Genomic DNA, 26,091 nt, shown 5'->3' on the forward strand with positions numbered 1-26,091 from the left:
GATATTCATCTATAAATTGCGATTTTATAACGGGGGCGCTCCAATCCATCCTAGATACTGAAATACACAGTTTGTTTGAAAATAATGCGAAGCACTAAAGACGATATTCATCTATAAATTGCGATTTTATAACGGGGGCGCTCCAATCCATCCTAGATACTGAAATACACAGTTTGTTTGAAAATAATGCGAAGCACTAAAGACGATATTCATCTATAAATTGCGATTTTATAACGGGGGCGCTCCAATCCATCCTTGATAATGATATACACAGTTTGTTTGAAATTGTTTGAAGCCCTAAAGACGATATACATCTATTGTTTACATTTCTCTATATGTTCCCATTGTTACTCTACACGTCGGTACCGGTCATGTCTGATGTTTTAGACGTCTTCTATACACACTGAATATAAAAAAATCCGAAAGCTTCGCGAATATTTGCCATAATTGTCATAGATCACTTTTATCACAACGAAATTGGTTCTGGTGCGACCAAGGGATGACAAGCCACAAGAAGGAAAATATAATAAAACTGCCAACATATATATATATATATGTGTGTATTTAAATACACAAAATAAACGAAGGAGATATTTAAATTTAGATAAAGTAAGAGTTGACAATTTGTTCATATGAAATTCAGCTGCTGGCCTTATATGTAGACATTTACTGACTACGACAATGAGAAACTCTCTCCTGTTAGGTATTTGATTAGGACAAGGCGTAGCAGCCTCTACCACAGCTTGTACATCATTGGACATTAATTGTATGTATAACTTGTTTAAGGTTGGAGGTTTGGTTGTATTCATAAAGTGATTTGTTTTCAATGAGGACGAGCAGTACCCACTGATTCACTCTACTAAAGCCCTAACGAATATAGAGGCTGAAGATAATTGTTTTCTCTGACGCAGTCACCCCGTACTTACCCTCCATATCAAATGCTTTCCCTTCCATGTCAATTTAAAACCAATATCTCCATAAGGTGTGAAATTCTCTTGTATTGTTGACATTATTCTGGTATAACTGTCAATGTGCTCATTATAACGAGAGCAAAAATATAGTATAAAATGCCCTGCTTGCTATCTACATCAGATTCCTACTTCCGATCCAGTGCATATACAAGGACTGGGTCTGAATGTCGATACTACGGTGTAGAGTTCTTCGTAGCCACAATCTTGAGATGTCCCCTCCGGACCATACACGACAGTAGTAAAGCAGAACAGCGAACGGGACCATGAAGGAAAAAAGAGGCCGGAGTGGTAGACATGTTAGGAGAGAGATCAGAACAACTAATAACTTGCTTTTACTGATCTCATTGTCAACCTGACTGCGGAAGTATTTGATTAATATTTTTAAAATTTTAAATGACTGTTACTTATGTAAAGGTTGGTAATTTTGCCATTGGATATATTTACACGTGATTATATTTTGTTGTTTATTTCTTAACTTTCTTTTCGATAGGAAGCTATTCGAGGTCATCTAGAATGTAGTAATAGCAAATAAAAGCAGGATATATTTTCTGTGATTTAAGTAGCGGACGTTTAATCTTGAAAATAAATAAATGCATGGATTCACCGGCGCAGTATGTCAGATCGGTGTTGGCTAACTTTATAAACCTCCAGCCGACACCACAAAACCCCTCGTTGCACCCAGGGACACATCTCCGTCTACGTAGTTGCTTTAAAGACTAGCTAGCTTCATGCTAAAAACATGCTCAGTCAAGCGCTAGCTGAAGTTTAGTGAGCCCTGTGGGCCTATGTTCAGAGTTACACTGCAGGGTTTTACTTCGGTTCCAACAGCCATGCTAACACCAATCGAATGAAGATGGACCGACACACTTTGATTTTGTTGTACAACCCCATACGTATATATTATAATGTTGGCTCCCTGGAGATTTCATCTTTCACAAAGAAAAAAATAATAGTTTGAGGCACATACAGGAAACACTCAGCGGAAAATAGTTTTCTTAATTAACAAATTCGAACCGTTTATTTCATTGTGAATGGTACAACTAGAACTCTCTTCAGAAGTGCGGTTTGTCAACAAAACACAACTCCTGGGGTTTCCTGGTAGTCCATTACATGTTAACCAAGATATTCCCCGTCGGGTACCTGCATCAGCCTCATCACTTCCTATATCCCCGGCAATTAACCTAACAATAAACACGATATATCCCTACGCATCCGTAAACCGCCATGAAGAATAGTAGATTTTAGTGCTTAAAAACTAGTGAAATAGCAAAACAGTATGAAAAACACAATAACCGATATTTTTCAAATAAACTACCGTTGATATCACCGCAAAATTGATCTTAAATATTAAAAATCATAAAACGGAAGTAAGGACTACATTTCATTGACCCCATTGTGCGAATCCCAAGATGGCCGGCTTAGCTTGGGAGAAAAATAGAACACCGTGCCATGTTTGAACATGACGTCGCAAAGATGAATTCCAAAATTATGGGAGTACAGAGGTTATATAGCAGGAAATACAAATTAATTGCTTGATTTGAATAGCATTTGGAAGGTAAGTGGAAACACGAATGTAATCCTGTGTTTGGATGTTTTATTGGCTTGGGACGTTTCCCCTCCTGATCAAATTCAGAGATTTTTTGCTTCCGAATTTTTGTTTTGCATAATTTTCACTCCTGTTTTTATCAAGCCAGTCGCTATTTTCAGTTTCACACATCTTATTAGATATGTTTTAGAATGATGTTTTGTTTTCTGTTCCTTTAAGCTCCTACTTGAGCTACCATTCCGGTGCCGTTTACCTGACTGAGGTTTCATGGCGAATCATCGACAAACGAGTTCGTCTGTGAACAGTAACACCGTTAAATATTCACCTTGGCTACACGCTATCTCACTCTATTTCCATCGTATCTGACATCTGACTGACGAAAGAAATAATTTAAACACATGCCAGGTTTGTATGGGTTGCGAATTTAAGCTTGTCTGCAACAGTTGCGAAAATTAAAGGATTGGTAGAAAGGAGAATCGATGACGATCCATTTTCAGAGTTCCCTCCCCTAATAACCAGCTAGCTGTAGTTTTAGTTTGTTTATTGATTTCCTGCTTTTTCCGTGATTGTATATTTTGCTTTCGTTATTATTATTTTCCTTTCAAACATGACGCAAGTGTCCAGCCTTTAGATGACGTTTTATTTTAAACATGTTTTCGATGATGATTATGGACTGAGTGAAAAACAGATTTGAACAGGAGCATTACTGCATTTATTTTTGGAGGGCTCTGCAGTAGTATGTATGCATAAGTGTGTGTTTGTTAAGGAAATTAGTTATTTTTGTTAAGCCATGAAAGGAATATAATAAATTTATAAGCAGTATTACATATTGTTGCATTAGTGTGCAATGGTATATGATCAAGGAACAGGTATATAAACATTTAATAAGTTATAATGATCATGACAGATAATATCATACTTTTTAACAATTTTCATGCTATCAATCCTGTTTTGTCAATGATTTTACTTTTATAACTTTGTTAACTTTGATGAGTGGTGCAGTGATTGAGCTATAATCATTTATTATTGTTACTGACATTTATAACACTAAACACCATGAATTCCCTTCGCTTGTATGTAGAACAAAATTATGTGAAAATTCTGTGGCAATGTGTATATATTATAGTTCAGATAGTTAAAAGGGATGCAATCTGTTGAACTTAGTTACCAGTCAGTTTGTTGAATAGAAATGATTAAAAAAGAACGGGGTATCAAAGCACCAACAAAAGAAGTAAGAACAGATTTTTTTTGTCACATTTTAGGTTTGCTCAGAAATGCAAATTATTCTGTTACATGTGTTGCTGGGTCTGTTCCAAATCTCTTTTTAAAGTGTCTAATCCGATTGTGATCCCTGACAAATAATCTTTATTCATATAAGTAATCAGAATTACCCATAAAGTTCCATTCTGAAATCCTAGATATATTTATTCCTGGTTTACCTGTTACTGACACTACATGATCAATATTTGCATTCACTGTCAACCTTAATTGACATATCCATATCAGCCTTAATGAATTTTTTAAGTAACTTAAGATGTGATGTTATTTGGCTCCTATACTATTTTAGTGAATTTGAATATGATATTTTATCTTGGCAAACATCGAATGTTTCTTCTTGACTGGGTAAATGTATGTAGATAGGCCTAGACATTTCTTTTTTTATTAATATATATATACAATCTCTGGTAGTGGATTAGTATCTCTTAAAAAACCAATGATTTTATTTGAGCCATGGACTCCAGGTTTTCTGACAGGACTAACTTAAAAATTCCTACAAAAATCACACTTGGAGAAGTTAATGAAATGAAACCTATTTCTATAGAAACATTGTCATGATTATCACTAAAGAGATAATTCGCTTTCAGTCATGTGTTGCTTAAATTTCAATACCTAAATTTTTTACATTTAGCTCATTCTTTTCCCTCTCCCCATGGACAATTGGACTACTTACCTTTTTCACATTGAATTGTTTTTTTTTTTTTTTTGGTAACTGTATCTTCATCAGTTATGATTTACAGGATCATTGTAGGAGTGAAACTTACTAAACATTGACACTTAACACTTCTATCACTCAGTGATGACAAAAGTGGGTAATAGCTATTATCAATGAAACAAAACAGGCATTACAATACAGAGAGACACTATACTCATACAAATAAAGAGACAAAGTAAGAACTGAACTCCTACAAATAAAGAAAAAACACTACAAGTACGAAAAATAAGCACCAGCAGTTCAAACAGACTCAGTACTTTTACAAGAACAGACAATTACCCTTTAGATAAAGTAAAAAAACTAGTAAACAACAGAGTCCTACAAGTACTGACAGTCCTTTGTAATGAGAGGATGTGTCGGAGTGTCAGGGCATTTTGGCAATTCCAAGAATGTCTCAGACCAGTTACATGCATACATGTTATTAAGCCTGTTTCATATATCCAAGTAATTTAAATATTTATATTTTACCATGCATATATTTTACCCATTGTTTCAAGACTGAGAATCTCGCTTCCTCTTGAATATGCAGTGCTGTAATGTGACTCCCTCTCCACATTTCCTCTCAACACATCCATTGATTTACATATAAAAAAATATCAGTGCAAACCATTTGTTTCCATAGTTTATTGACAAGTTCATAAAAACTTTGCCATAAGCTAAATCATCGATAACTCTTTCTGTAAAATCTTGCTGGTAGAGCATCTACAAAAATTCCAGACAATGCATCAATACACATAGTACAAATGTGGAAAAAAAAACATACCGGGTTTCGGATATCAATATTACAGTTTGAATTTGTGGAATAGAATATACCCAACTGTTCAAAAATCGCTATCTTCTTAACTATGTCAGCATTTGTATGACATCAATAAAACATCCAGTCATCATAACAAAGACTACAAAACCAAGTTAGGTAGGTCATCAGACTTTGAATGCAAGTTTTGGTTTTGACTTTTTGTATATATATGTGTGCGTGTTTTTTTTTTTTTTTTTTCCATGTGTCTTTTTTTTTTTTTTGTTTTTTTTTTTTTTGTTTTTGAAAGGTGACATGCTGCATTTATTTATTTTACCTAGCAAATTTTACCATTGTTTATGCATTTTCTTTTTTATTTTGGCTTTGTGTAGATGTATTTGTCCCATTACAACAGGAGTTTTTATTGAGCTCTTAAATAGCTACACCTCAGAAAAAGTCCGTGACTGACAGACACTAACAACTGACAGACTGAGAATACTAAACTTTTTTTTCATGGCACTCAACTGACTAAATAGTTATCAGTGAAAATGATTTTTTAGTGATGTTGGGATATAGTACTAGCTACACAAAGAAAGGTAAATATCTTTAAACTGGTATTAGGAGTGTAGAAATAAAAATATCTATGCTGGTCCAAAAATGAAAGGCTAACATTTTCTTGAAAACTTCAAAATGAGGTTAAATAAAAGATGCATTATCAGGGCTCTGGGTCTGCCAGATTTGAGGCCGATATTCGGCCCCATTCCCAATGCAAAATAGTATCTTTTTTCCCAATTTAGACCCCAAGTTTTCCCAATTCTAAGGAAAACACCATTACTTTTCCCAATTCAAAGGGCCCTGGGCGCCAGTCCCAAAATGGGGTGTGAGAGCCCTGATTATTGTTATATCTCACACATTCCAAATTAAGAGGAAGTGAACTGTAGGCATGCTTATTGTTCCGTAATGAAGACCACCAGCATAAGAATTACACAACATTTGGTTGTTAAGTTATTTAGTAGCCTCGTAACCACAAAACACAACTGCTGAGTATGATATGACAGCTTCATGTGCAGGAAAATTACAAACCTGACGGGTCAAAATATGTGATATAAGCATGTCCCTTCATACTTCAATCTCATTTTTGGATATACGCTTGAGGTTTACTGATTAATAGTGTACCAGTAAAATGTGGCTTTCCTACATTATACCCATTTTGTCATAAGGACCATCAAAGCTGGACCCCATTTCACTGTTGCCTTAAGACAACAGAATAATGCTATGTTTATAGTTGAGTTCCATCTACAGTATGGTAACATAATACAAACAGTCTGGAGGCAAGATGATGAGCTTTTTCGCAGGCTGTTGCATCATAAAATGGAATTCATTTCATGGCAGAAATATCACAGTTTAAATGGTATTTATGATGGGAATGCACATGTAAATTTTTATATTGCAATATTTTTGCAATATTATTAAAAAAACAAGTCTACAGTTCCTTAGGTGACTTGTGGGCGATGACGCCTGTCAGAACTCTTCTGCAGCAACATGACATGTCATTGTTAGAAAGACCATTATATAATAGAATCGTTGATATGTCACCATCAAAGAGATTTGTCGCGGCATTTCTGTGTGGCATGTCAAAGACCATCAAATTCAGCTGTCAATAAGCTTGCATGAGTTGAACCATCACAATTTCCTTAAAGGTTAAACTCAACAGTTTAGTTGACATCAGAAATCTGTTGACTTTTCTTTTTAAAGTGTGTATTATACATCAAGCATAAATAAGACATTATCAACATCCACTGATTTCAGGGAGAATTCTGCAGCTAATTTCTATGTAGTTATTGTCCTACTTGGTTTCCAATGTCCTTTATGTTTCCTGTTGTCTTCAACCTACTTTTCAGTGATGGAAGCTGGTTTTTTTATAACCCTTGCTGATACAGAGATGTTGAATATAAACCCTAACAAAACTTAAACATTATTATAACTACAGCACTGACTAATCATGCAACTTAACTATTTGCAATATTTAGTAGATATTATACACTTTGCTTTTGTTGACAGTAATTATCTAATATGATGTTTGAAAATTGTAATTGAAGACATTTTGACCTGTATTGCATTTTCTTATTATAGAAAAGGGCAGCAAAATTGTATTTGAACAATCTTTGCACTAAGTTTATGTCTTGACCTTCATTATATAAACTTAGCACAACAAATTTTGAGATATTGTAATGAGGCAGTTTCATATTTATGATGTAGGGAAAAAAGTAAATGTTCCTTTAATTATGTGTGAAAGCATTTTAATTGAACATGTCTTTAATGGTACGTTGATTTCAATATGATAGATATGGGGTAAATATGCATAAAGTAGATAGTGATAGGTACATGAGTTAGACTGGATAGCATACAATACTTGTTGTCCTAATGATTAGACAGATGTGTATAGTGTGTCTGATTGAAACACGGTAATAACATACTAACAATTAATTACACACACTCTGTTCATGATCTTGCACTGTTGAAAGCAGTTGAGTATAACATCAAAAGTTTCATTTTTTTTCATTCCAGTGATTTTTTATGCTCAATCACCTGCAAAGATACCAAATGAAATCATGCAGTGTTAGTCTTTTTTGTCAGAGAGCAGATTCAATTTTCATTTCGACTTTATCTAGTTAGGACCATTTCCTAGAAATCTTTTTTAGGTGAAGGAATAATGTTGTCAGAAATGCATTACAACCATGGAAATGTCTAGACATTTGTAAAGCAGGACTTCTTCCTCAAAAATATGAACATTTGTTCAAACATGTTATATTTAAATGCTGACATTATCTGTAGTGAAGAATTTGATGTCAGGAAGTCAAAGCTAAGGTCAACACACAAATGAATTAGTTGTAAAAGTGACATCTTGTTCAACTAGAACATCATCACTTAATAACTAGTTAACTCCTTATAAGTCACGATAATCCTTTAAATCACAATACACAGGTCAGAAACCATGACAACAGGAAATATCAATCCATTCCATATGAAACTTTCACAAAAAAAGTGTATCATAGTTAAAGTCACCCCATGGAATTTTATATCTGACCATGATTAGATTGAGGTATAGCATTTTGGATTGATTGATGATTAATGTTTTGCCAAGATAGAGTGTATCATAGAGGGGTTTACAAAGACCTCAATATAGACTTTAGTTAATTTGTCAACAGGGTCATCCAGTAAGCCTCTGTATAGTCCATATGGGAAATTATGGTGTCAATGTATTTAAGCATTAACTACTGATGTCAGCTGTTCACCACTTGGACCCCTTTCCCACCCCCCTCCACCAGTACCTCTTTCAATAATAATGGAGAAAGTCCATGGACATAAGATCTCCAATCAAATAGGAATGTTGGTCTAAGATTTATTAATAGTTCCAAACTGTTGGTCCTTGTACTGAAAATTTGTTGAAAAGCTTTGAAAATTTCCAGAGATCTTTCCACATACTTTCATATTTTGATTCTTGAATACAGATTTTCTGTGATGAAAAAGAAACTTATGTTAAAAGAATAGAAAGGATGATTGTTGTGTTGTCAGATATTGACAGAAGATTTGCAATGGCAAATAGAATTTTAAAAATTTGAAAAGTTCAATCGATAGAATACTGTCAGTAATATTCTTCAATATTTTATGTATAACATTTTTGCATTGTTATTGGTTAGATTTTCACATTTTGCAAAATTTGTCTAAAGACATCATCAGGAGAAATATTGTTAAAACAGGTGCATTGATACCATTAAGTGTAGTGTAAGGGGGCGTCATTAAGTTTCAAAATTCCAAAATGAATTTAGGTGTGCTTTGGTGTAATTCAGTTTCACTTCATGCATTTCAATAAGACAGTTTGAGGGACTATATTCTATCAGCTGCTTTCAAAACCCCCGCACAAAGTTATATTAAATATGCACACTAATCCTTTTCTCAACAGGATTTTTTTGACTTTCTAAAACAGATTATTTGTGTCATGTTCTATATAGGAACCGAAGAAACGAAGATAGAGGAAAGCTCTGTCTCAGCCTCCATATCAAAAGCCGCCATTTTGGATTTGAACTCTGACAACAGCCAGTCTCCCTCGTGTGCACCACCTGATATTACCAGCACGGATCATAGGTTCCCTGTCAGTGGAAATCACACGGAGTTGAGTGAACCACCTGACTTAAATCCAGAGGAGCATACCGGCTTGTTAGATCACCAGTCACGCAGTCCTGATGTATTGGTCACAACTGTAGAGCAAGCAGACGTGAGCAATTCCAGTGAGCCACCCAATATAACTGGGGCAGATGCATTCCCATACACAGGGGAGGCCAGTGATCCGGATGACGCCATACCAATAGACTGTCCAGAGTTTCAGCATAGTCTTGATCAGCCTCATCAGTCAGATCAGTCTTTAGGAATACTGTTATCAGATGATTTCAACCCGGAGGAATCGGAACACCAGGACCCATACTTTGGAGACAACCAAACTTCTACAGAGCTTTTAGATTCTGATGACTGCTCTCCTGAAGGGTTTCTGGCATCCTCTTTCCCAGAATCCAATTTAGCGGAATCTTTACAAGCTGTCGCTCCTGGTGATATTCTTGCTGTTTCTCTACCCCAGCCTCCACCTATCACACTAAAACTCTCCACTCCACCTATTAAACGTGGCCCAGGGAGGCCCAGAAAAGATGGTGTTGGTCCAATTCAGAGAAAGAGAGTGTAAGTACAGTGCTGATGTGTGAATGCTGGTGTCTGCAGAAACATCACATTGGGATTTGATACAAGTTTACTCTGTTTCCAAATGGTCTTTTCTGTTTTTGTTGCCAATCCCTATTTTTTCTCCAACTTACCAGTACTATTATATCTAATCGTCAGAACTAAGAATATTTTGTAGATCTTGTAGATTCTGGCATTATTGAAAGATAAGCAGTGGAATCTTGATGGTACTTACATTTTGTAGGGTCCGAATTTGTAACATAACGCGACATGGAAGAAGACATACAAAGAGAGATATTCTTTTATATCGAGGAATTAATTTTGTGAGACCACCAATTAATGTGTCATTTGATTGAATAATTCCTATACAATATACTATATCAACCAAATGTTAACATACAAACATGTCTGTATAAAGAAAGCATTAGTGGATATACATGATAATACAATGACTAGGGACAAGACATCCCTCCTGTTGTATCCCTGGTAAATATCTTGTGGAATAGAGGTAATTTAATGGTTATAGTGAACTAAGTTCATTGCCTATCGATATTTGTCCCTGACTTCAGAAATATATCGAGCTACTCCCAGATTATGGGGGCATGTTTGAAAGTTTTAAGTAACCAATACTTTAGAGTGATATTGCTCCTAGATAAGATGAAATTGTTATTTTACAGCTCTCTTGGTAAAACCAGCACTAAGAGCTCCATAAAGAAGGGGGTGCACATCCATCCAAGCTTTGCAGGTCTTGTGCGCTCGTTTCAAGGCAGTGTTATGGATTCAGTACCTATGGAGTCTACAACCCAGGACGCCACACAGGTTGTGGCGTCAGATATTGCAGGGCCATCATCTATGATGCTGGATTACGATCAGGACGTGCCTGGCATGGCTATGGAAGATGACCAGGGTATGATATTACATGATAATGATGTACTTGCCAAATATTTAAACACATTTAAAAATTTTCTCAAGTTTTGGAAGACTCAGTGTCCTGATAACATGCCAGCAGGTACTTTGAATGGAGTGTTAAACATTTTCCTCATATAAATGATGACCTATTTTCAAGATCACACTGGCAAAATATATCCTATATTTATCCTGTGTTATGGAAATGATTGTATTGTATTTTTCAGCTTCATCAAGTTACTCTGTGATGTCAGGAGAGGGCTCTGATCCTCTAGAACCATTGATGTAAGTTTATAATAGTCACCCTATCAAACCCAAAACAACATTGACAGATATCATGTAGTTTTTGATCCATGCATAACTGTATACATGTACATTTGGAATCGGTTCAAATAAATGACTTTCTGGCAACTGTTGTTACCTGTTCTTAAAACACCAATTTAGAGATCAACTTTCTATCACTTATACTGGGTCATTTGTGATATGCTGACTTGTTACAGGCCCACAAAGCTGTGCAGTTTGTGTAACTGTGGAGAGCGTAGCCTGCTGGGACAGGGCGAGTTGGGGAGGTATGATCCCACCCCAGGCTTTAACCCACTGAAGAAGACATTAGGAAAGTCTCGCAATAAAACACCTGAGTTTGATGAGCGTACCACGAGTGAGAAAGGTCCAAAGCCTCTGACATGGAGACGCCATAGAGGACCACTAAAGGGCAACAAGTATGTATGAAATTATGATGCAAGAGATGCTTTATGTGTATCAGCTTAGGGTGCCAAAGACCATGCCGTCATTCTTGGTTACAAGTGTTGCCAATTCATTCTAAAAGGACTTACAGTTCACTCATATTCCACAAGCAATAAAAATAGTGAATTCATGATTGAAATGAAATTTGGACACCATCTGGAATGGGATTATCAGTACAAGTGCTTTCTGCGGTGGTGAAGAGCATATTGTACTGATTCACTGCTGTGGCACAAATCATTTAGTATACTGGTCACTGCTATGGCACAAATCATTTAGTATACTGGTCACTGCTGTGGCACAATTCATTTAGTATACGGGTCACTGCTGTGGCATATATCATTTGATATTCTAGTCACTGCTGTGGCATGTATCATTTTGTATACTGGTCAAGACTGTGGCATGTATCATTTGGTGAACTGGTCACTGCTGTGGCATGTATCATTTGGTATTAAGGTCAAGGCTGTGGCATGTATCATTTGAAATACTGGTCACTGCTGTGGCATGTATCATTTTGTATACTTGTCAAGACTGTGGCATGTATCATTTGGTATTCTGGTCACTGCTGTGACTTGTATAATTTTGTATACTGGTCAAGGCTGTGGCATATATCATTTTGTATACTGGTCATGGCTGTGGCAAGTATCATTTGGTATCCTGGTCAATGCTGTGGCATGTATAATTTTGTATACTGGTCAAGGCTGTGGCATATATCATTTTGTATACTGGTCAAGGCTGTGGCATGTATCATTGGTATCCTTGTCAATGCTGTGGCATGTATTCGGTATACTGGTCACTGCTGTGGCATGTATCATTTGGTATACTGGTCAAGACTGTGGCATATATCATTCTGTTTACTGGTCAAGGTTGTTGCATATATCATTATGTGTACTGGTCAAAACTGGCATGTATCATTTTGTATACTGTTCAAAGCTGTGGCATGTATCATTTGGTGAACTGGTAAAGGCTGTGGCATGTATCATTTGGTATACTGGTCACTGCTGTGGCATGTATCATTTGGTGTACTGGTCACTGCTGTGGCATGTATCATTTGGTTAACTGGTCAAGGCTGTGGCATATATCATTCTGTATACTGGTCACTGCTGTGGCATATATCATTTTGTATACTGGTCAAGGCTGTGGCATGTATCATTTGATATTCTGGTCACTAATGTGGCATGTAGCATTTGGTATCCTTGTCAATGCTGTGGCATGTATCCGGTATACTGGTCACTGCTGTGGCATGTATCATTTGGTATACTGGTCAAGACTGTGGCTTATATCATTCTGTATACTGGTCAAGGCTGTTGCATATATCATTTGGTATACTGGTCAAGACTGTGGCATGTATCATTTGGTGTACTGGTCAAGACTGTGGCATATATCATTCTGTATACTGGACACTGCTGTGGCATGTATAATTTGGTGTACTGGTCACTGCTGTGGCATATATCATTTTGTATACTGGTCAAGGCTGTGGCATGTATCATTTGATATTCTGGTCACTGATGTAGCATGTAGCATTTGGCATACTGGTCAATGCTGTGGCATGTATTCGGTATACTGGTCACTGCTGTGGCATGTATCATTTGGTATACTGGTCAAGACTGTGGCATATATCATTCTGTATACTAGTCAAGGCTGTTGCATATATCATTTTGTATACTGGTCAAGGCTGTGGCATGTATCATTTGATATTCTGGTCACTGATGTGGCATGTAGCATTTGGTATCCTGGTCAATGCTGTGGCATGTATTCAGTATACTGGTCACTGCTGTGGCATGTATCATTTGGTATATTCAGGTCAAGGCTGTGGCATGTATCATTTGGTGTACTGGTCACAGCTGGGAAAATATTAATTACATCATTTGTGAACTGCCTTGAGACTATATTGGAACCTCATATTATTTTTTCCTAGGTATAACTTTAGCTGTATATAATGAAACCAAGCATAGTGTAATAATTTGAGTCGTACATTCTACCTGTAGTGATATTCTACAACTTAACAGGGAGCGTAGCAAGTCCCCCCGTCGGTATCCCCATAATTCGGATGAAGACCCTACCTGTATACTTGGTGATGAGCTGAGTATGGTTGGACATCCAGAAGATATAGACCTAACACAGGTGTTTGAGCCATCAGGTAAGTTGCATCACATTTTCAAGGTGACACGTCGTACAGCTGTTCATCAGTTTCTACATAAGATTGATGGAGAAATGCTATCAGGAATTTATTCGTTTAAGTGTAAAATGAAATCTGTAAAAAATGTCACAGAAAATGTGAACATTTCTGTATGCAAAAGAATTTTCAGTGTGGACTATTTTGTTATCTTCTCGTTCAAAATTTTGGCAAGATACAAAATGTATGTATAAGAATTGGGATATGCTACATAAATGTGTTGAATTTATGGTATTGCTGTAATTCTTGAAAATTGCTTGAACTTGACATGCATTTATGCATTTCTGTAAGTTTACTTAAAAGCAGTAATCACATGATTTGCCAATATGTTAAACACATTAGCTAAGAGTTTACTTATGTTTGCTCTCAGTTGCTTTACATTTATGTTATTTTTTGAAAGTAGAAAACTGAAAATTGCCAGGCATGTTCACTGTGAAGAGATAGTATACACAAGTAAACCAGATTCTTGAAACATCATTTATTCCCACTTTATAAAAATATAAATATATCCAGGCAACTGGGATTGACCCCACTTGTATCCCCTCCCTCCGATATTCTTACAGCAAGTGTAAAATTATGGACAAAGTGTGATAGTTGCTTGCATCAGAGTGTATAAAGTCGGTCTATTAATATCATTAAATGATAGACATTTCTGTGTACATTATGTATCTATCGGTTAGGTTGAGAGTTGATAACTCAAATGTTTCTTTTTTTATTTCATTTCCAGGACACACACTGGCCCACCACTGTTGTGCAGCATGGTCTGAGGGAGTGGTACAGACACATGATCTGCTGCTCAAATATGTTGACAGGGCTGTGTATACTGGTTTATCTCAAGTGAGTACATTAAATCTTCTTTTTTCTTGTTGAATGAAGATTGATTTTTGAGATGTTTTATAGGATGTTGTTGTCTTGATTCATTGTGTTAATTTATCTGGTCAGTCATTAAGTCTCGCATATATTTCCTGGGAAGTACTGAATGTGTTTCACATTCTATGTTAGTGTTGTGATCCCCATTATACATGTTAATTTGATACAGAAATATGTTAGAGAACCAACTGGAAGTTATCTTACTATTTAAAATTTTCAATACTTTTCACACAGTTCTGGAAGGAAATTTGACAAGTAGATTCCCAGTTGCTGCTGTGCTTTATATAATTTGAAATTTTGTACTCTTTTGTGTTTGAATAACTCTGGTATTGCATCATAAGTGGTACAGGTGATTTGTATCAAAACTAAAAAAGGTGATGAATCTCCAGTATGTATTAATGAAAACTTCTATAACAAGGTTAAGAAATAGGGTTTTCATTTCCAGTCATGATTGTTCAGATTTTGTATTTAAGAATTAATGGTCTTGATTCCTTCCATCTCGTTATAGAAATGCAGTTATTGCCGTAACTATGGTGCTACTATCAACTGTCGTGTGACCAAGTGCAATAAGAAATATCATTATCCATGCGCATCAGCAAGGGGCTGTTTCCAGGCAAGTATGATAAGGATGGTATAGGAATAATAGTAGAGGAATGTATATCATAGGGTAGGTATGTATGTCTTGGTGATATGTTGTTATGTATAGTGAGAGAAGTTAAGACCTTGATAATATGTTGTGTGTAGAGAAAGAAGTTAAGACATTGATGATATGTATAGTGAAAGAAATTAAGGCATTGATGATTTGTTGTTGTGTATGGTGAGAGATATTAAGACATTGATGATATGTGGTTGTGTATAGTGAGAGAAGTTAAGACATTGATGATATGTTGTTGTGTATAGTGAAAGAAATTAAGACATTGATGATATGTTGTTGTGTATGGTGAGAGATATTAAGACATTGATGATATGTTGTGTATAGTGAGAGAAGTTAAGACATTGATGATATGTTGTTGTGTATAGTGAGAGATATTAAGACATTGATGATATGTGGTTTGTTAAGACATTGATGATATGTTGTTGTGTATAGTGAGAGAAGTTAAGACGTTGATGATATGTTGTTGTGTATAGTGAGAGAAGTTAAGACATTGATGATATGTTGTTGTGTATAGTGAGAGAAGTTAAGACATTGATGATATCTTGTTGTTTATAGTGAGAGAAGTTAAGACATTGATGATATGTTGTTGTGAGTGAGAGATATGTTGTATGTGTATGTGTATAAGAGAAGTTAAGACATTGATGATATGTTGTTGTGTATAGTGAGAAAAGTTAAGACATTGATGATATGTTGTGTGTAGTGAAAGAAGTTAAGACATTGATGATATGTTGTTGTGTATAGTGAGAGAAGTTAAGACATTGATGATATGTTGTTGTGTATAGTGAGAGATATTAAGACATTGATGATATGTGGTTGTGTATAGTGAGAGATATTAAGGCATTGATGATATGTTGTTGTGTATGGTGAGAGATATTAAGACATTGATGATATGTTGTTGTGTATGGTGAGAGATATTAAGGCATTGATGATATGTTGTGTATAGTGAGAGAAGTTAAGACATTGATGATATGTGGTTGTGTATAGTGAGAGAAGTTAAGACATTAATGATATGTTGTGTTACAGGATATAAAGACTCTATCATTGCTGTGCCCTGACCACACTGACCAGGCAGAAACTATAGGTATGTTTTCTTTGTAGTGATTATCAGAATGGAAAAGTTCTCTAAATAACCAATATAAATACCTAGGTAGATATATGGTATCATCAGTACATTTTATATGTGAATTGTACTGTACATGCCTGAAAATACTTTATGAGACCCTTGTTAGATACATCATTGTTCTTTGATTGATAATGATATTTTTGTCCTTTTACAGCGGGTGAGGAGGCTCTATGTGTTATATGTGACCTGGTGGGCAACATTTCTGAGCAGCTTTTCTGTACAAGCTGTGGTCACCACTATCATGGCAGTTGTTTGCATCCCTCTGTGGCCATGACACCAGAAGTCCGTGCTGGATGGCAGTGTCCAGACTGTAAGATCTGTCAGATGTGTCGGTAAGTTTGCTCAAACATTTAATGCACATATAATCACACGATCACAAGATGTCATCAATAGTCCAATATATCATTAGAAATGTTTCTCATAAATTGTGTAGATATCACAAATGCAAAATTTTTAAAAAAACTCAGAGTTTTCATGTAAGCAGACAGTTCAGATTTAAAATTTCATCACTATAAATTTATGATTTTCAATAATTTTTATCCCAGTGAGAATTGTTGACCTGAAAATATTTCAAACACTTTGTGGAATGGTATTATTATAGTAATAATTGTAAGATGTCTAAATATGGGACGTCATACAATAGAATCATCACCTTTAAATGCCCAAACATCAGGTTGAGACCTCGCACAACTACTTTAAAATAGAAATTGGAAATTTGACATTTTCAACATTATGATCAGTATGATTGTGTTTAGGGAAATAAAATTTGACATCAGAAAAATATGATTTCTAAGGATGTAGAATTTGATATGAAAAACAATGGATGACTATTGATGCTGCAGACACCCTGGAGAAGACAGTAAGATGCTGGTGTGCGACACATGTGATAAAGGATACCACACATTCTGTCTCAAGCCTGTCATGACAACAATCCCTAAGAATGGCTGGAAGTGCAAGGTATTGATTGTATTGGTGTATATGGTACTCCACTTGTGTAGTCAGTCAGTAGCTGTGTTGAATTTGGTCCTGAGCTTGGTTTTACTGTGCCTTTCTGGCAATATGCCCACATTTTAAAAGTATATTGTAGTTCATTAAAATTGGTAACAAACACTGTTAAATCGTCTTGTACCTCAACTTTTAATCAATTATGTGTTGTTCTCTGGGCTTATTTCAGGTTAACAACAGGTTTACTGTTGCTGTGAAATTTGATATTTTTTATCATTTACCTCAAACTATTGGTTTTTTAAAAATTCTCCTGCTGTTCAAATATATTGATTCTTCTGAACTGAGGTAGTGCATTACAATAGAAAGCTTCTTTTAATTTTCATGGCTGGAAGTTTTTATGTTTAATTTCTCATTTCATTTCCTAGCTTGGTGTGTGCAAATTGTAAGGACTTTGTGGTTCTTAGAAAAGTTATAGTTAGTAATTATATAATTTTTACAGAACTGCCGTGTTTGTGGTGACTGTGGTTCAAGAACACCTGGTAGTGGTCCTAGCTCTCGATGGCACCTCAACTACTCCGTCTGTGATAGCTGTTACCAACAGAGAAACAAAGGCTTGTCCTGCCCACTGTGTGGGAAGGCTTACCGACAGTTCACACAAAAGGAGATGATACTGTGTAATACATGTAAAAAGTGAGTAAATATTGAAGGAAAAATAGTTTCGTTCAATACAAATACCACGTTGAAGAATGTGTCCATTTGTCCTGTTTTTTGTCCTCATTCAGGTGACTGAATTTCCAGACAGATTATCATCATTCTTGTCCCAGAATTACATTATCCTTTGCCAATGTTATTGCGACTTCAATAGAATCTTGCTTCCTCAAGCCTTTACTAGCACTGTCTTGATTCCTGCAGATATTCTTCTGAGTAGACGTTATTTGATCCAAGGTTATTGCTGTGTTATACAGGTTAGATAAAGTATGACTTTGTGACGAAACATTAAAGTTTTCAAAAACCAAAACATTATCAGTAGAAATTACATTTTTCTAATTTGTGTGGTTAGCTTTTCTCAAATGGTCTTTGGAATGCCGGAGATTGATTGCTCATTTTGTGCTCCAATTACAGGCTAATATAAAATGAAATTTGACACTCAATCATGTTCTGGTGTGGCACAAAGTATATTCCATGTTAAACTTAGTTGTCAGAATTGGCTGTGTAAAGGCATATAGCTTTTGTGACCTTATATATCACAACATATTTTCTACATTGTATTCATCCGTTGTAGACATGTTCATGCTGAGTGTGATGAGACAATTGACTCGGGCTTGCTGCAGAAAGTTAAAGAAGGACTAGACACCGATTATACCTGTGCTTTTTGTCGCAACAGAGACCCTGATGTAAGTGGAATCATCCGCAATATTTCTTTTTTGCTAATTTTTAGTCAGAATTAAAAGGCAGAGATTTTTCTTTTCTTTTTTTTAAATTGATATTAATGAAGAAATTAAAAGGCTTCCTTTTTGATTTCAATACTAAACATATGTGATTGGTTCATTGGATTCATTTGTTCCTTACCATGTGAGCAGGAAAGTAGTGGCTTGAAATACTTTTACACCTGTGTTGTTTTGAGTTATACCAGTAGAAAAGACCAATTTAGCTTTAAATAAATGAAATATTGTAACATTGACAGATGGAACTGCCATTCCCTTATGCGTTACCCGGGCCACCAGACGATTCCTCCGAAGATTGTTTATTAAATGGTAAATACTTATTTATAATTTCAATAAATAGAATAGATATAGATAAATAGAATTATTCATTTCAGTAAATATTTAGAGACAGTAAAATTGTTAATTCATAATGATGCATAAGAATTAATGAGTTCTCATTGAACTGTTTCTATATGATTTCATCTGATGACTTTTCACTTTGAATCTGTTAGTAGATGACCTTGAAACAATGTCCTTCATAGATGATGGGTCTAACCCATTCCTGATGAATGAGGATTCTGTCTCCAGTATAGACATTGACATCAGTGTAATAGAAAAGGTAAGATTTCATCACCATGTATTGATACACGGAAAGTTGAGAAACAGACTGAATGAAAATATCTTAAGTTCATGTCATGTTAAGGACGAGGTAACAATGTTTCGACAGTGTGTCTGTATTTAATGCTAAACTATGTTAAGGACGAGGTTACAATGTTGTTACGATATGTCTGTACTTTTAAAGCTAAACTACGTTAAATACTAGGTGACAATGATGTGATGATGTGTCAGTACTTAAGAGCCAAACCATGTTAAGGATGAGGTAACAATATTGTTTCGATACGTCTGTCCTTGAGAGCTAAACTGTGTCAATTGCCAGGTGACCAGGTTGTGATGATATGTCTGTACCAAGAGGTCAACTATGTTAAGCAGTTAGTGACTGTTGATAAAATGTATCTGTACAGGGTGCCGCCCAACTGTCCCAGCTTACTAGCCCCTCACATCCCCACCCTCACGGGGAGGGACATGGCATTGGCAGCAAGGGAGGAAAACTTAGTGCTATGAGTCGCAAGAAGATGGGTGCTGGTAGGCCAAGGGTAAGTCCTACTATCTGTCTTTTATAAATATACCATTAAGGTGGTGATTATTGTAGATATGTGATTTTTATGTAGTTTGCAGACAAGCAAAATAGAAATTGTCTACAATGAGCTTTATTTGTCATGTGTTGCAGTTCACTGTATAACTTATGTATTGTGCACAGATCTAGATGGCACTGATGTAATATTTGAAGAAAAGCAGTAGACTTTTTAGCCTCTAAATGCTGTTTCATAACTGTAGATTATTTATTTGAGTGTCAAATCCGAAAATCATTGCTATAGGTTAAACTTATTATATTTCAAAAAACATTATTTCAGGGGAGACCACTTGCACCAGAAAAGAAGAAACGCCCTCCAACATTTGGGGAAAGGAAAAGAGGACCAAAGCCAAAATTAAAAACTGGTCAGCTTGGTATTTCTGGGCAGGTATAAACATTTTACTTCCTCTGACAGGATTTTTTGCCTCATATCTTCAAGAACAGTTTTCTTTCTGCAGCCAGTGAGATAATGCACATAAGGAAAAACTAGCATTTTCCTGCAATTGTTCCTTACCTGCATCATTTAAACTGAGAAATTTTCTATATGTTGACAGTTCAATATGTTGTTGTTTGTTTAGATAACTTCTGCACCAGCTGGAGAATCTAAAAATAAAGCCCAGGATGACGATGATGATGGAGATGATCATCCAACCACACTCATTTTAGCCAACTCTAAAGACGAATTTGTATTGGAACAGGTAAGAAAGTCTAAATATAGATAGAACTTATTTGAAAATTAGAAACGAAAAATTGTACAGTTGGATTTATCTCATTTGTACTATGTTTTTGAAGGGGGTTGATTTTGTAGCTTCAAAAGGCAAAGTGAATGCGTGGGGATTATTTTCACGATCAGTATTTCACCTTTATGTATTTGATATATGTTTTAACACATATGTAATCAGCCACAAACTTGTATTCATTGCTTTCCCTGGCAACAGTTGTGGTAATACTTGTATTTAGATATACTGTTTATATTGTTTCAGGATGTTTGTAAGAGCTGTGGTAGTTTTGGGAAGGGAAAGGAGGGCAAGCTTATAGTGTGTACCCAATGTGGACAGTGTTACCATCCTTACTGTGTCAGTGTCAAAGTAAGTATCAGTTTACATTGGACAGTGTCAAGTTTTGATATATAAATGTGCTCATATCTTATGTCACTGGTGAGAGGAGATATCCACCAGCTGTCTGTTACTTTATGGCAAAGGGTAGAAGGGCTTTCAGGAGGAAAAATACTTGTTCTCAAAATGCTTATGCTGTACACAGATCAATTTTAAATGCAGATTAAATTTCTCCTGTTTTGCCCTTTGCCAATCTGGTGAAAATAACAGATGAGCTGAAATTCATGTTTCTTGTTTTTAGTTGGTATTAAATAATGGACAATTTTCTGTGATGGCGATGAAACCCTGGATAAATGTTTCTAATTGTTGTATTTGTGTATAAATCTTAACAAGAATAAGTTAGGCTTAGTTTAACATATGCTTTCAAGTTATCACATGTGATGTGGTGGACTGTTTTAGGTGACCAAGGTTGTGCTACAGAAAGGATGGCGGTGCTTAGATTGTACTGTGTGTGAGGGATGTGGCAAACCCCATGACGAAGGTCGACTCATTCTGTGTGATGAATGTGACATCAGCTACCACATCTACTGTCTTGATCCACCACTTGACCATGTCCCAAAAGGCACCTGGAAATGTAAATGGTAAGAAGGATATCAGAAATAGAGCAAGGATATCCATCATTATTGACTAATCTTGTACATTAATTATGCAAAGAAATATGTAAAAAAAAAAATATAATTTTTTACTTTCAGAATATTTTATTGTCAAGATCTTAATGACAAAAGGAATTTGGTAACAGGCATAGCCCATGAAAGCCCTCTCCCTAAAATGATAATGATAATTCATTTAAAATGGATTTGGAATCATGATTTTAAAATTCCTTTCCAGGTGCGTGATGTGTGTGAACTGTGGGTCTACCACGCCAGGGTTTGGCTGTCAGTGGCAGAACAATTACACACAGTGTGGACCATGCAGTAGTAAACAGGAATGTCCAGCCTGTCAGAAATACTACCATGAGGATGAACTAGTTATCCAGTGTGTCCAATGTGACCGCTGGATTCATGGACACTGTGACCAGCTGAAGAATGAGGATGACGCTGAGCGTGCTGCAGATTTTGGGTACCACTGTCTGTTCTGTCGACCCAAGACTGGTCAGCCAGGTCCATGTAAGTTTGTGTTTCTTTACAACAGTCAGAGATCATCTTTGTTGATTTATTGTCTATTATGTAGACTCAATATGACCATATATACCTTAAAATAAAATCAATGGGGATAACCATTCTACATATCATCAGTTCCATTAGAATCAATCTATTTTGCTTCAAAACTTGTTAAAAGCATGAAAAATTGAACCATCAGAATTAACTACCTTAACTTTGCATTATTTCAGTTTGATATGCATTGATATTCTGTCTATAATGAATTTATCTTTTGTTATATTTTACTGAACAAATTTCATCAAATGACTGTATTATAACAGTGCCACCCCCACCACCGCCATCACCCCCAGAGGAGATAGAAATGAAGCCTCTCTCTCCACCACCACCGCCACCACCACCACCTCCCCCTCTGATGCCACTAAGGGAGCCAGGTAATACCAACAGTCACTTTACATAATGAGTTTGTATCATAAGTTTTTCATCTTCCAGCAGTTTCTTTATCTGGTTTTCCCTTCTGCTACAGATTCTCTATCAGGTATGTACTATAGACTAATATAGGTACTGTGTGTTATCTTATCCCTACATGCTTTGTATCGACTACCATGGTTCTTTGCACCGAAAATATTTCTTGAATTCAATTTTCATTGTGTTGTAAATTTTCTCTACTGTGTAATGTATTAATTTGATGAAAAACTCTCGATGAATCTGTTGTCTTCATTGGATCTGTTATTTTACAGAACCTCCAAAGAAATTTTTCTTGGATGGAGTGTGCCTGTCCGAGTCTGGTCACCAGCAGATACAGAGTATCACTGTCCAAGTGCCGAAGCCCAAACGTGTGCGAAAGAAGATTGAAGTGAAGCCGCCAGTCTCAGAGGGGGCTGGCATTCCTCCTCAAGGTCCTTCTGTTGCACGCTTAATGTCCATGCAGAGTCAGTCTTCTGTTGATGGTGAAGAATCCCTAGATATCCTCAAAGGTAAGGCATTATAGTAAATTTTTTCTTGTATGGTTGTACTTTTTCTTAGTTCAAAGCCCAATTAAAAGAAAATAATTAGTTTTTAAGGTAAAAGGAAATTGTATACCAATATTGAATATGATTTTTATTTTCTATTTTTGTTTTTTTAAATACTTCATGATCCTGAACCTTCATACTGTGGTAATGTTATTAATTTTATTCCTATCAGATGATGACGGAAAGTTGGTGGATCTTGGTGAGGGGTTAAGTATTCCCCCATCAGCCTTAATGGAAGGAGACATTGGACCTGATGGAATGGGACTCCTAAGTCCCACCCTCGCACCTGGACTGCCAGTGACTACTGATGGGGCACCTGTCCCAGAGAAAAAGAAGAGATGTAGACGTAACACAGTCAATATAGGTACTTTAGATCAATGTACAAACAGTCTCATGAAACTGGCTTTGTTTTTAACACACCACTACTTCCAGAACTTCTGCATCATTGGTTACTTAAAACTCCTTACATTATATTTTAACTAGAAGTTTGTTATGGCTATGCTACACAAACTTCAACCAAAAAGTTGGAAATTTTTCAATAACAAAGATTAATGAAAGAAGTATATTTTCAGCAATCAATATTACACTACAAAGCCTGCATCAATTTCAGCTATGTGATTATTGTGAAGAAAAATCTTGTGGCTTGAAAATATTCAGTGGTTTATGCAATCTTTTGATATATATGCCAAGTATTTTCAATCCTTTTTCTGTAATTTTTAAAAATTAACTATTAGTTTAAGACGTTATTAAATATTGTGATACAGGTATTGGGGGCTTTATGGTACGTAGCAGAGTAAGGCCACAGGCAAAACAACAGCAGACAGAGACAGTAGCAGCTACAGTAGAGGAGGGTCAGCCAAAACCTGAAGCAAACATTGGTAAGTAATAATCTAGTATTTAACATATATATTAGGGCTATACAGACAAACTTAATTGAAAATAAAGATAACGTACATCGCAAAAAGTGAGAGAATGTAATAGCAGGTCTTTGAAGGAAAGGAAATAGTAGGAAGAATTAAAGTATTAAGCTCTTTAATGAATGTATGAGTCTTTGAAAATTGAAGAATATCTTTGAAGTTATTTTAATTTTCTCATTGAACCTTTAAAGATGAAAAAAATGATTGCACAGCAAAAATCTCACATTCCAAACACTGAGTGTTTATCTAAAGCTCCTTGATGTGTGGGTGTGGAAATGATATGGAGTCTGAATTTTTTATCAAAATTTTTTTAATCCAGTTTCAAGACTGATATAGAACATTGTCTTTCTGTTTAACAGAAGCGACAGATAAACAGCCAGCTGATGGAGAAACACCTACTGAAGAACCCAAAAAGAAACGGATACGACGAACAAAGAAAAAGAGTGCTCTAGAAGAAAACTTCCCATCTTACATGCAGGTAGATCATGCAATGTTTTACTAAGGCTATTTTATACCCATGCTGCTTTACTAGTAGGTATACAGTAATCGCTTTGTTTGGATGTATTTTAGCTCATATTCACACTATCAGATTTTACAGCTTTGTGATATAATTTGATTTTTGTGGTCAAAGGTCACCCATGACCGCTTTTGAGAAAAAAAAAACAATTGCAAACAAGATATATCTTGAGTTACTCAGCAAATTTAGTTAATATTAGTAAATATTCACACATAGTTTTCCCCGTGTTTCAAAAACCATCATTTTGACTCCTGAAATTGACAAAGTACCCCCAGAATTCATAAATTTTTCCTCAATTTCATATAAAGTGTAATCCCAGGACTCTAAAAATTAACAGATTAGAGAATCCCAGAGAAAACCCAGTATCGGATTGCCAATTTCATACCTGAGTTCATTTTCATGGTCAATTATCAGAGTTGAGAAGTTGAAGGGCTTGTTTGACTTGTGGATTGAAAGACTTGTGTACAGGGTACCTCATGGATCCCTTAACAAATTTAGCTAATAATTGAATCACAATCTTATGCATTCAAATAATCTTTATCATTGTAGGAGGCCTTTTTTGGTAAAGACATACTTGAGAAGACGAAAACAACTAGCAAGGAGTCTGTGAAAATTGATTCTGGGTCAGACTTGGATGAGTCGAGGTCCTCTCCAATGAACCTTGATTTAAGGGGAGATAATCAAGCCATAGTTGGTCAGGGATTACTTCCAACACCCACAGTCAAGGTGCCATCCAGTAGTCACCTGCTGCCCTCTGTTGGCCAACCTCTCTTGAATCCCTTGGGTGTTACAGGAAGCAATGATGATTTACGTAAGTGTTATACTTGATATTCTGGGTTACACAGGTCAACAGTTAACTATCAAGCAGTTGAAAGATGTTATTGATGAAAGCATGTTTTGTTAATTGATCCATGTACCAATTAAGAAGAATAAGATGATATTTCTGTTTTGATTGTAGAAGACAGTGATCTAGAGTTACTGCCAGATCCATTACCACAGGATGAGGAGTTACTCAGCATCATCAACAAAGAACTGGCCAAGGACCCGAATGGTAAGAAAACACTTATAATATTTCAAGAAAGCTTTTGATGTTCTTGTGTAAAAAAAGTTTTTAGTTTTGTTTGCTGAAGTTGAAACTGGAGCATAGGGTAAAAGAGTAATAAGCTTTAGTATCTATAAAGAAACTTGGAGCTTGTGTATAAAATATACTGCTCATTAGAATAACATTAACTGTTTTTATGTTGATGGTTATATATGTCAACAGACCAACATCAAACATTATGTTGAGGGTTATATATGTCAACAGACCAACATCAAACATTATGTTGAGGGTTATATATGTCAACAGACCAACATCAAACATTATGTTGAGGGTTATATATGTCAACAGACCAACATCAAACATTATGTTGAGGGTTATATATGTCAA

The 26,091-nt window shown here is 35.7% G+C and overlaps 1 protein-coding gene across 1 annotated transcript in view; it reads left to right on the forward strand.

Annotated features, from left to right (window-relative positions):
• Nucleotides 1–9,243: 9,243 nt before the first annotated feature.
• The window catches only part of LOC132557606 (histone-lysine N-methyltransferase 2C-like), a gene marked incomplete at its 3' end in the record, with an annotated part of 55,409 nt that continues 38,561 nt past the window's right edge, over nucleotides 9,244–26,091 (forward strand). The window contains exons 1-25 of the mRNA XM_060222115.1: nucleotides 9,244–9,974; nucleotides 10,649–10,878; nucleotides 11,105–11,162; nucleotides 11,378–11,596; nucleotides 13,607–13,758; nucleotides 14,522–14,631; nucleotides 15,173–15,277; nucleotides 16,343–16,400; nucleotides 16,597–16,774; nucleotides 17,285–17,399; nucleotides 17,887–18,077; nucleotides 18,670–18,781; nucleotides 19,855–19,965; nucleotides 20,284–20,391; nucleotides 20,582–20,701; nucleotides 20,987–21,091; nucleotides 21,518–21,699; nucleotides 21,947–22,224; nucleotides 22,539–22,649; nucleotides 22,956–23,192; nucleotides 23,401–23,592; nucleotides 23,993–24,106; nucleotides 24,505–24,623; nucleotides 25,212–25,473; nucleotides 25,621–25,713. Coding sequence (XP_060078098.1) covers nucleotides 9,244–9,974; nucleotides 10,649–10,878; nucleotides 11,105–11,162; nucleotides 11,378–11,596; nucleotides 13,607–13,758; nucleotides 14,522–14,631; nucleotides 15,173–15,277; nucleotides 16,343–16,400; nucleotides 16,597–16,774; nucleotides 17,285–17,399; nucleotides 17,887–18,077; nucleotides 18,670–18,781; nucleotides 19,855–19,965; nucleotides 20,284–20,391; nucleotides 20,582–20,701; nucleotides 20,987–21,091; nucleotides 21,518–21,699; nucleotides 21,947–22,224; nucleotides 22,539–22,649; nucleotides 22,956–23,192; nucleotides 23,401–23,592; nucleotides 23,993–24,106; nucleotides 24,505–24,623; nucleotides 25,212–25,473; nucleotides 25,621–25,713 — 4,291 coding nt within the window. The remainder of the gene's footprint in view (nucleotides 9,975–10,648; nucleotides 10,879–11,104; nucleotides 11,163–11,377; nucleotides 11,597–13,606; nucleotides 13,759–14,521; nucleotides 14,632–15,172; nucleotides 15,278–16,342; nucleotides 16,401–16,596; nucleotides 16,775–17,284; nucleotides 17,400–17,886; nucleotides 18,078–18,669; nucleotides 18,782–19,854; nucleotides 19,966–20,283; nucleotides 20,392–20,581; nucleotides 20,702–20,986; nucleotides 21,092–21,517; nucleotides 21,700–21,946; nucleotides 22,225–22,538; nucleotides 22,650–22,955; nucleotides 23,193–23,400; nucleotides 23,593–23,992; nucleotides 24,107–24,504; nucleotides 24,624–25,211; nucleotides 25,474–25,620; nucleotides 25,714–26,091) is intronic.

This window comes from Ylistrum balloti, unplaced genomic scaffold (assembly GCF_031769215.1).
Source record: "Ylistrum balloti isolate Yb309-2 unplaced genomic scaffold, AGI_CSIRO_Ybal_v1 Utg370700, whole genome shotgun sequence".
Lineage (NCBI taxonomy): Eukaryota > Metazoa > Mollusca > Bivalvia > Pectinida > Pectinidae > Ylistrum > Ylistrum balloti.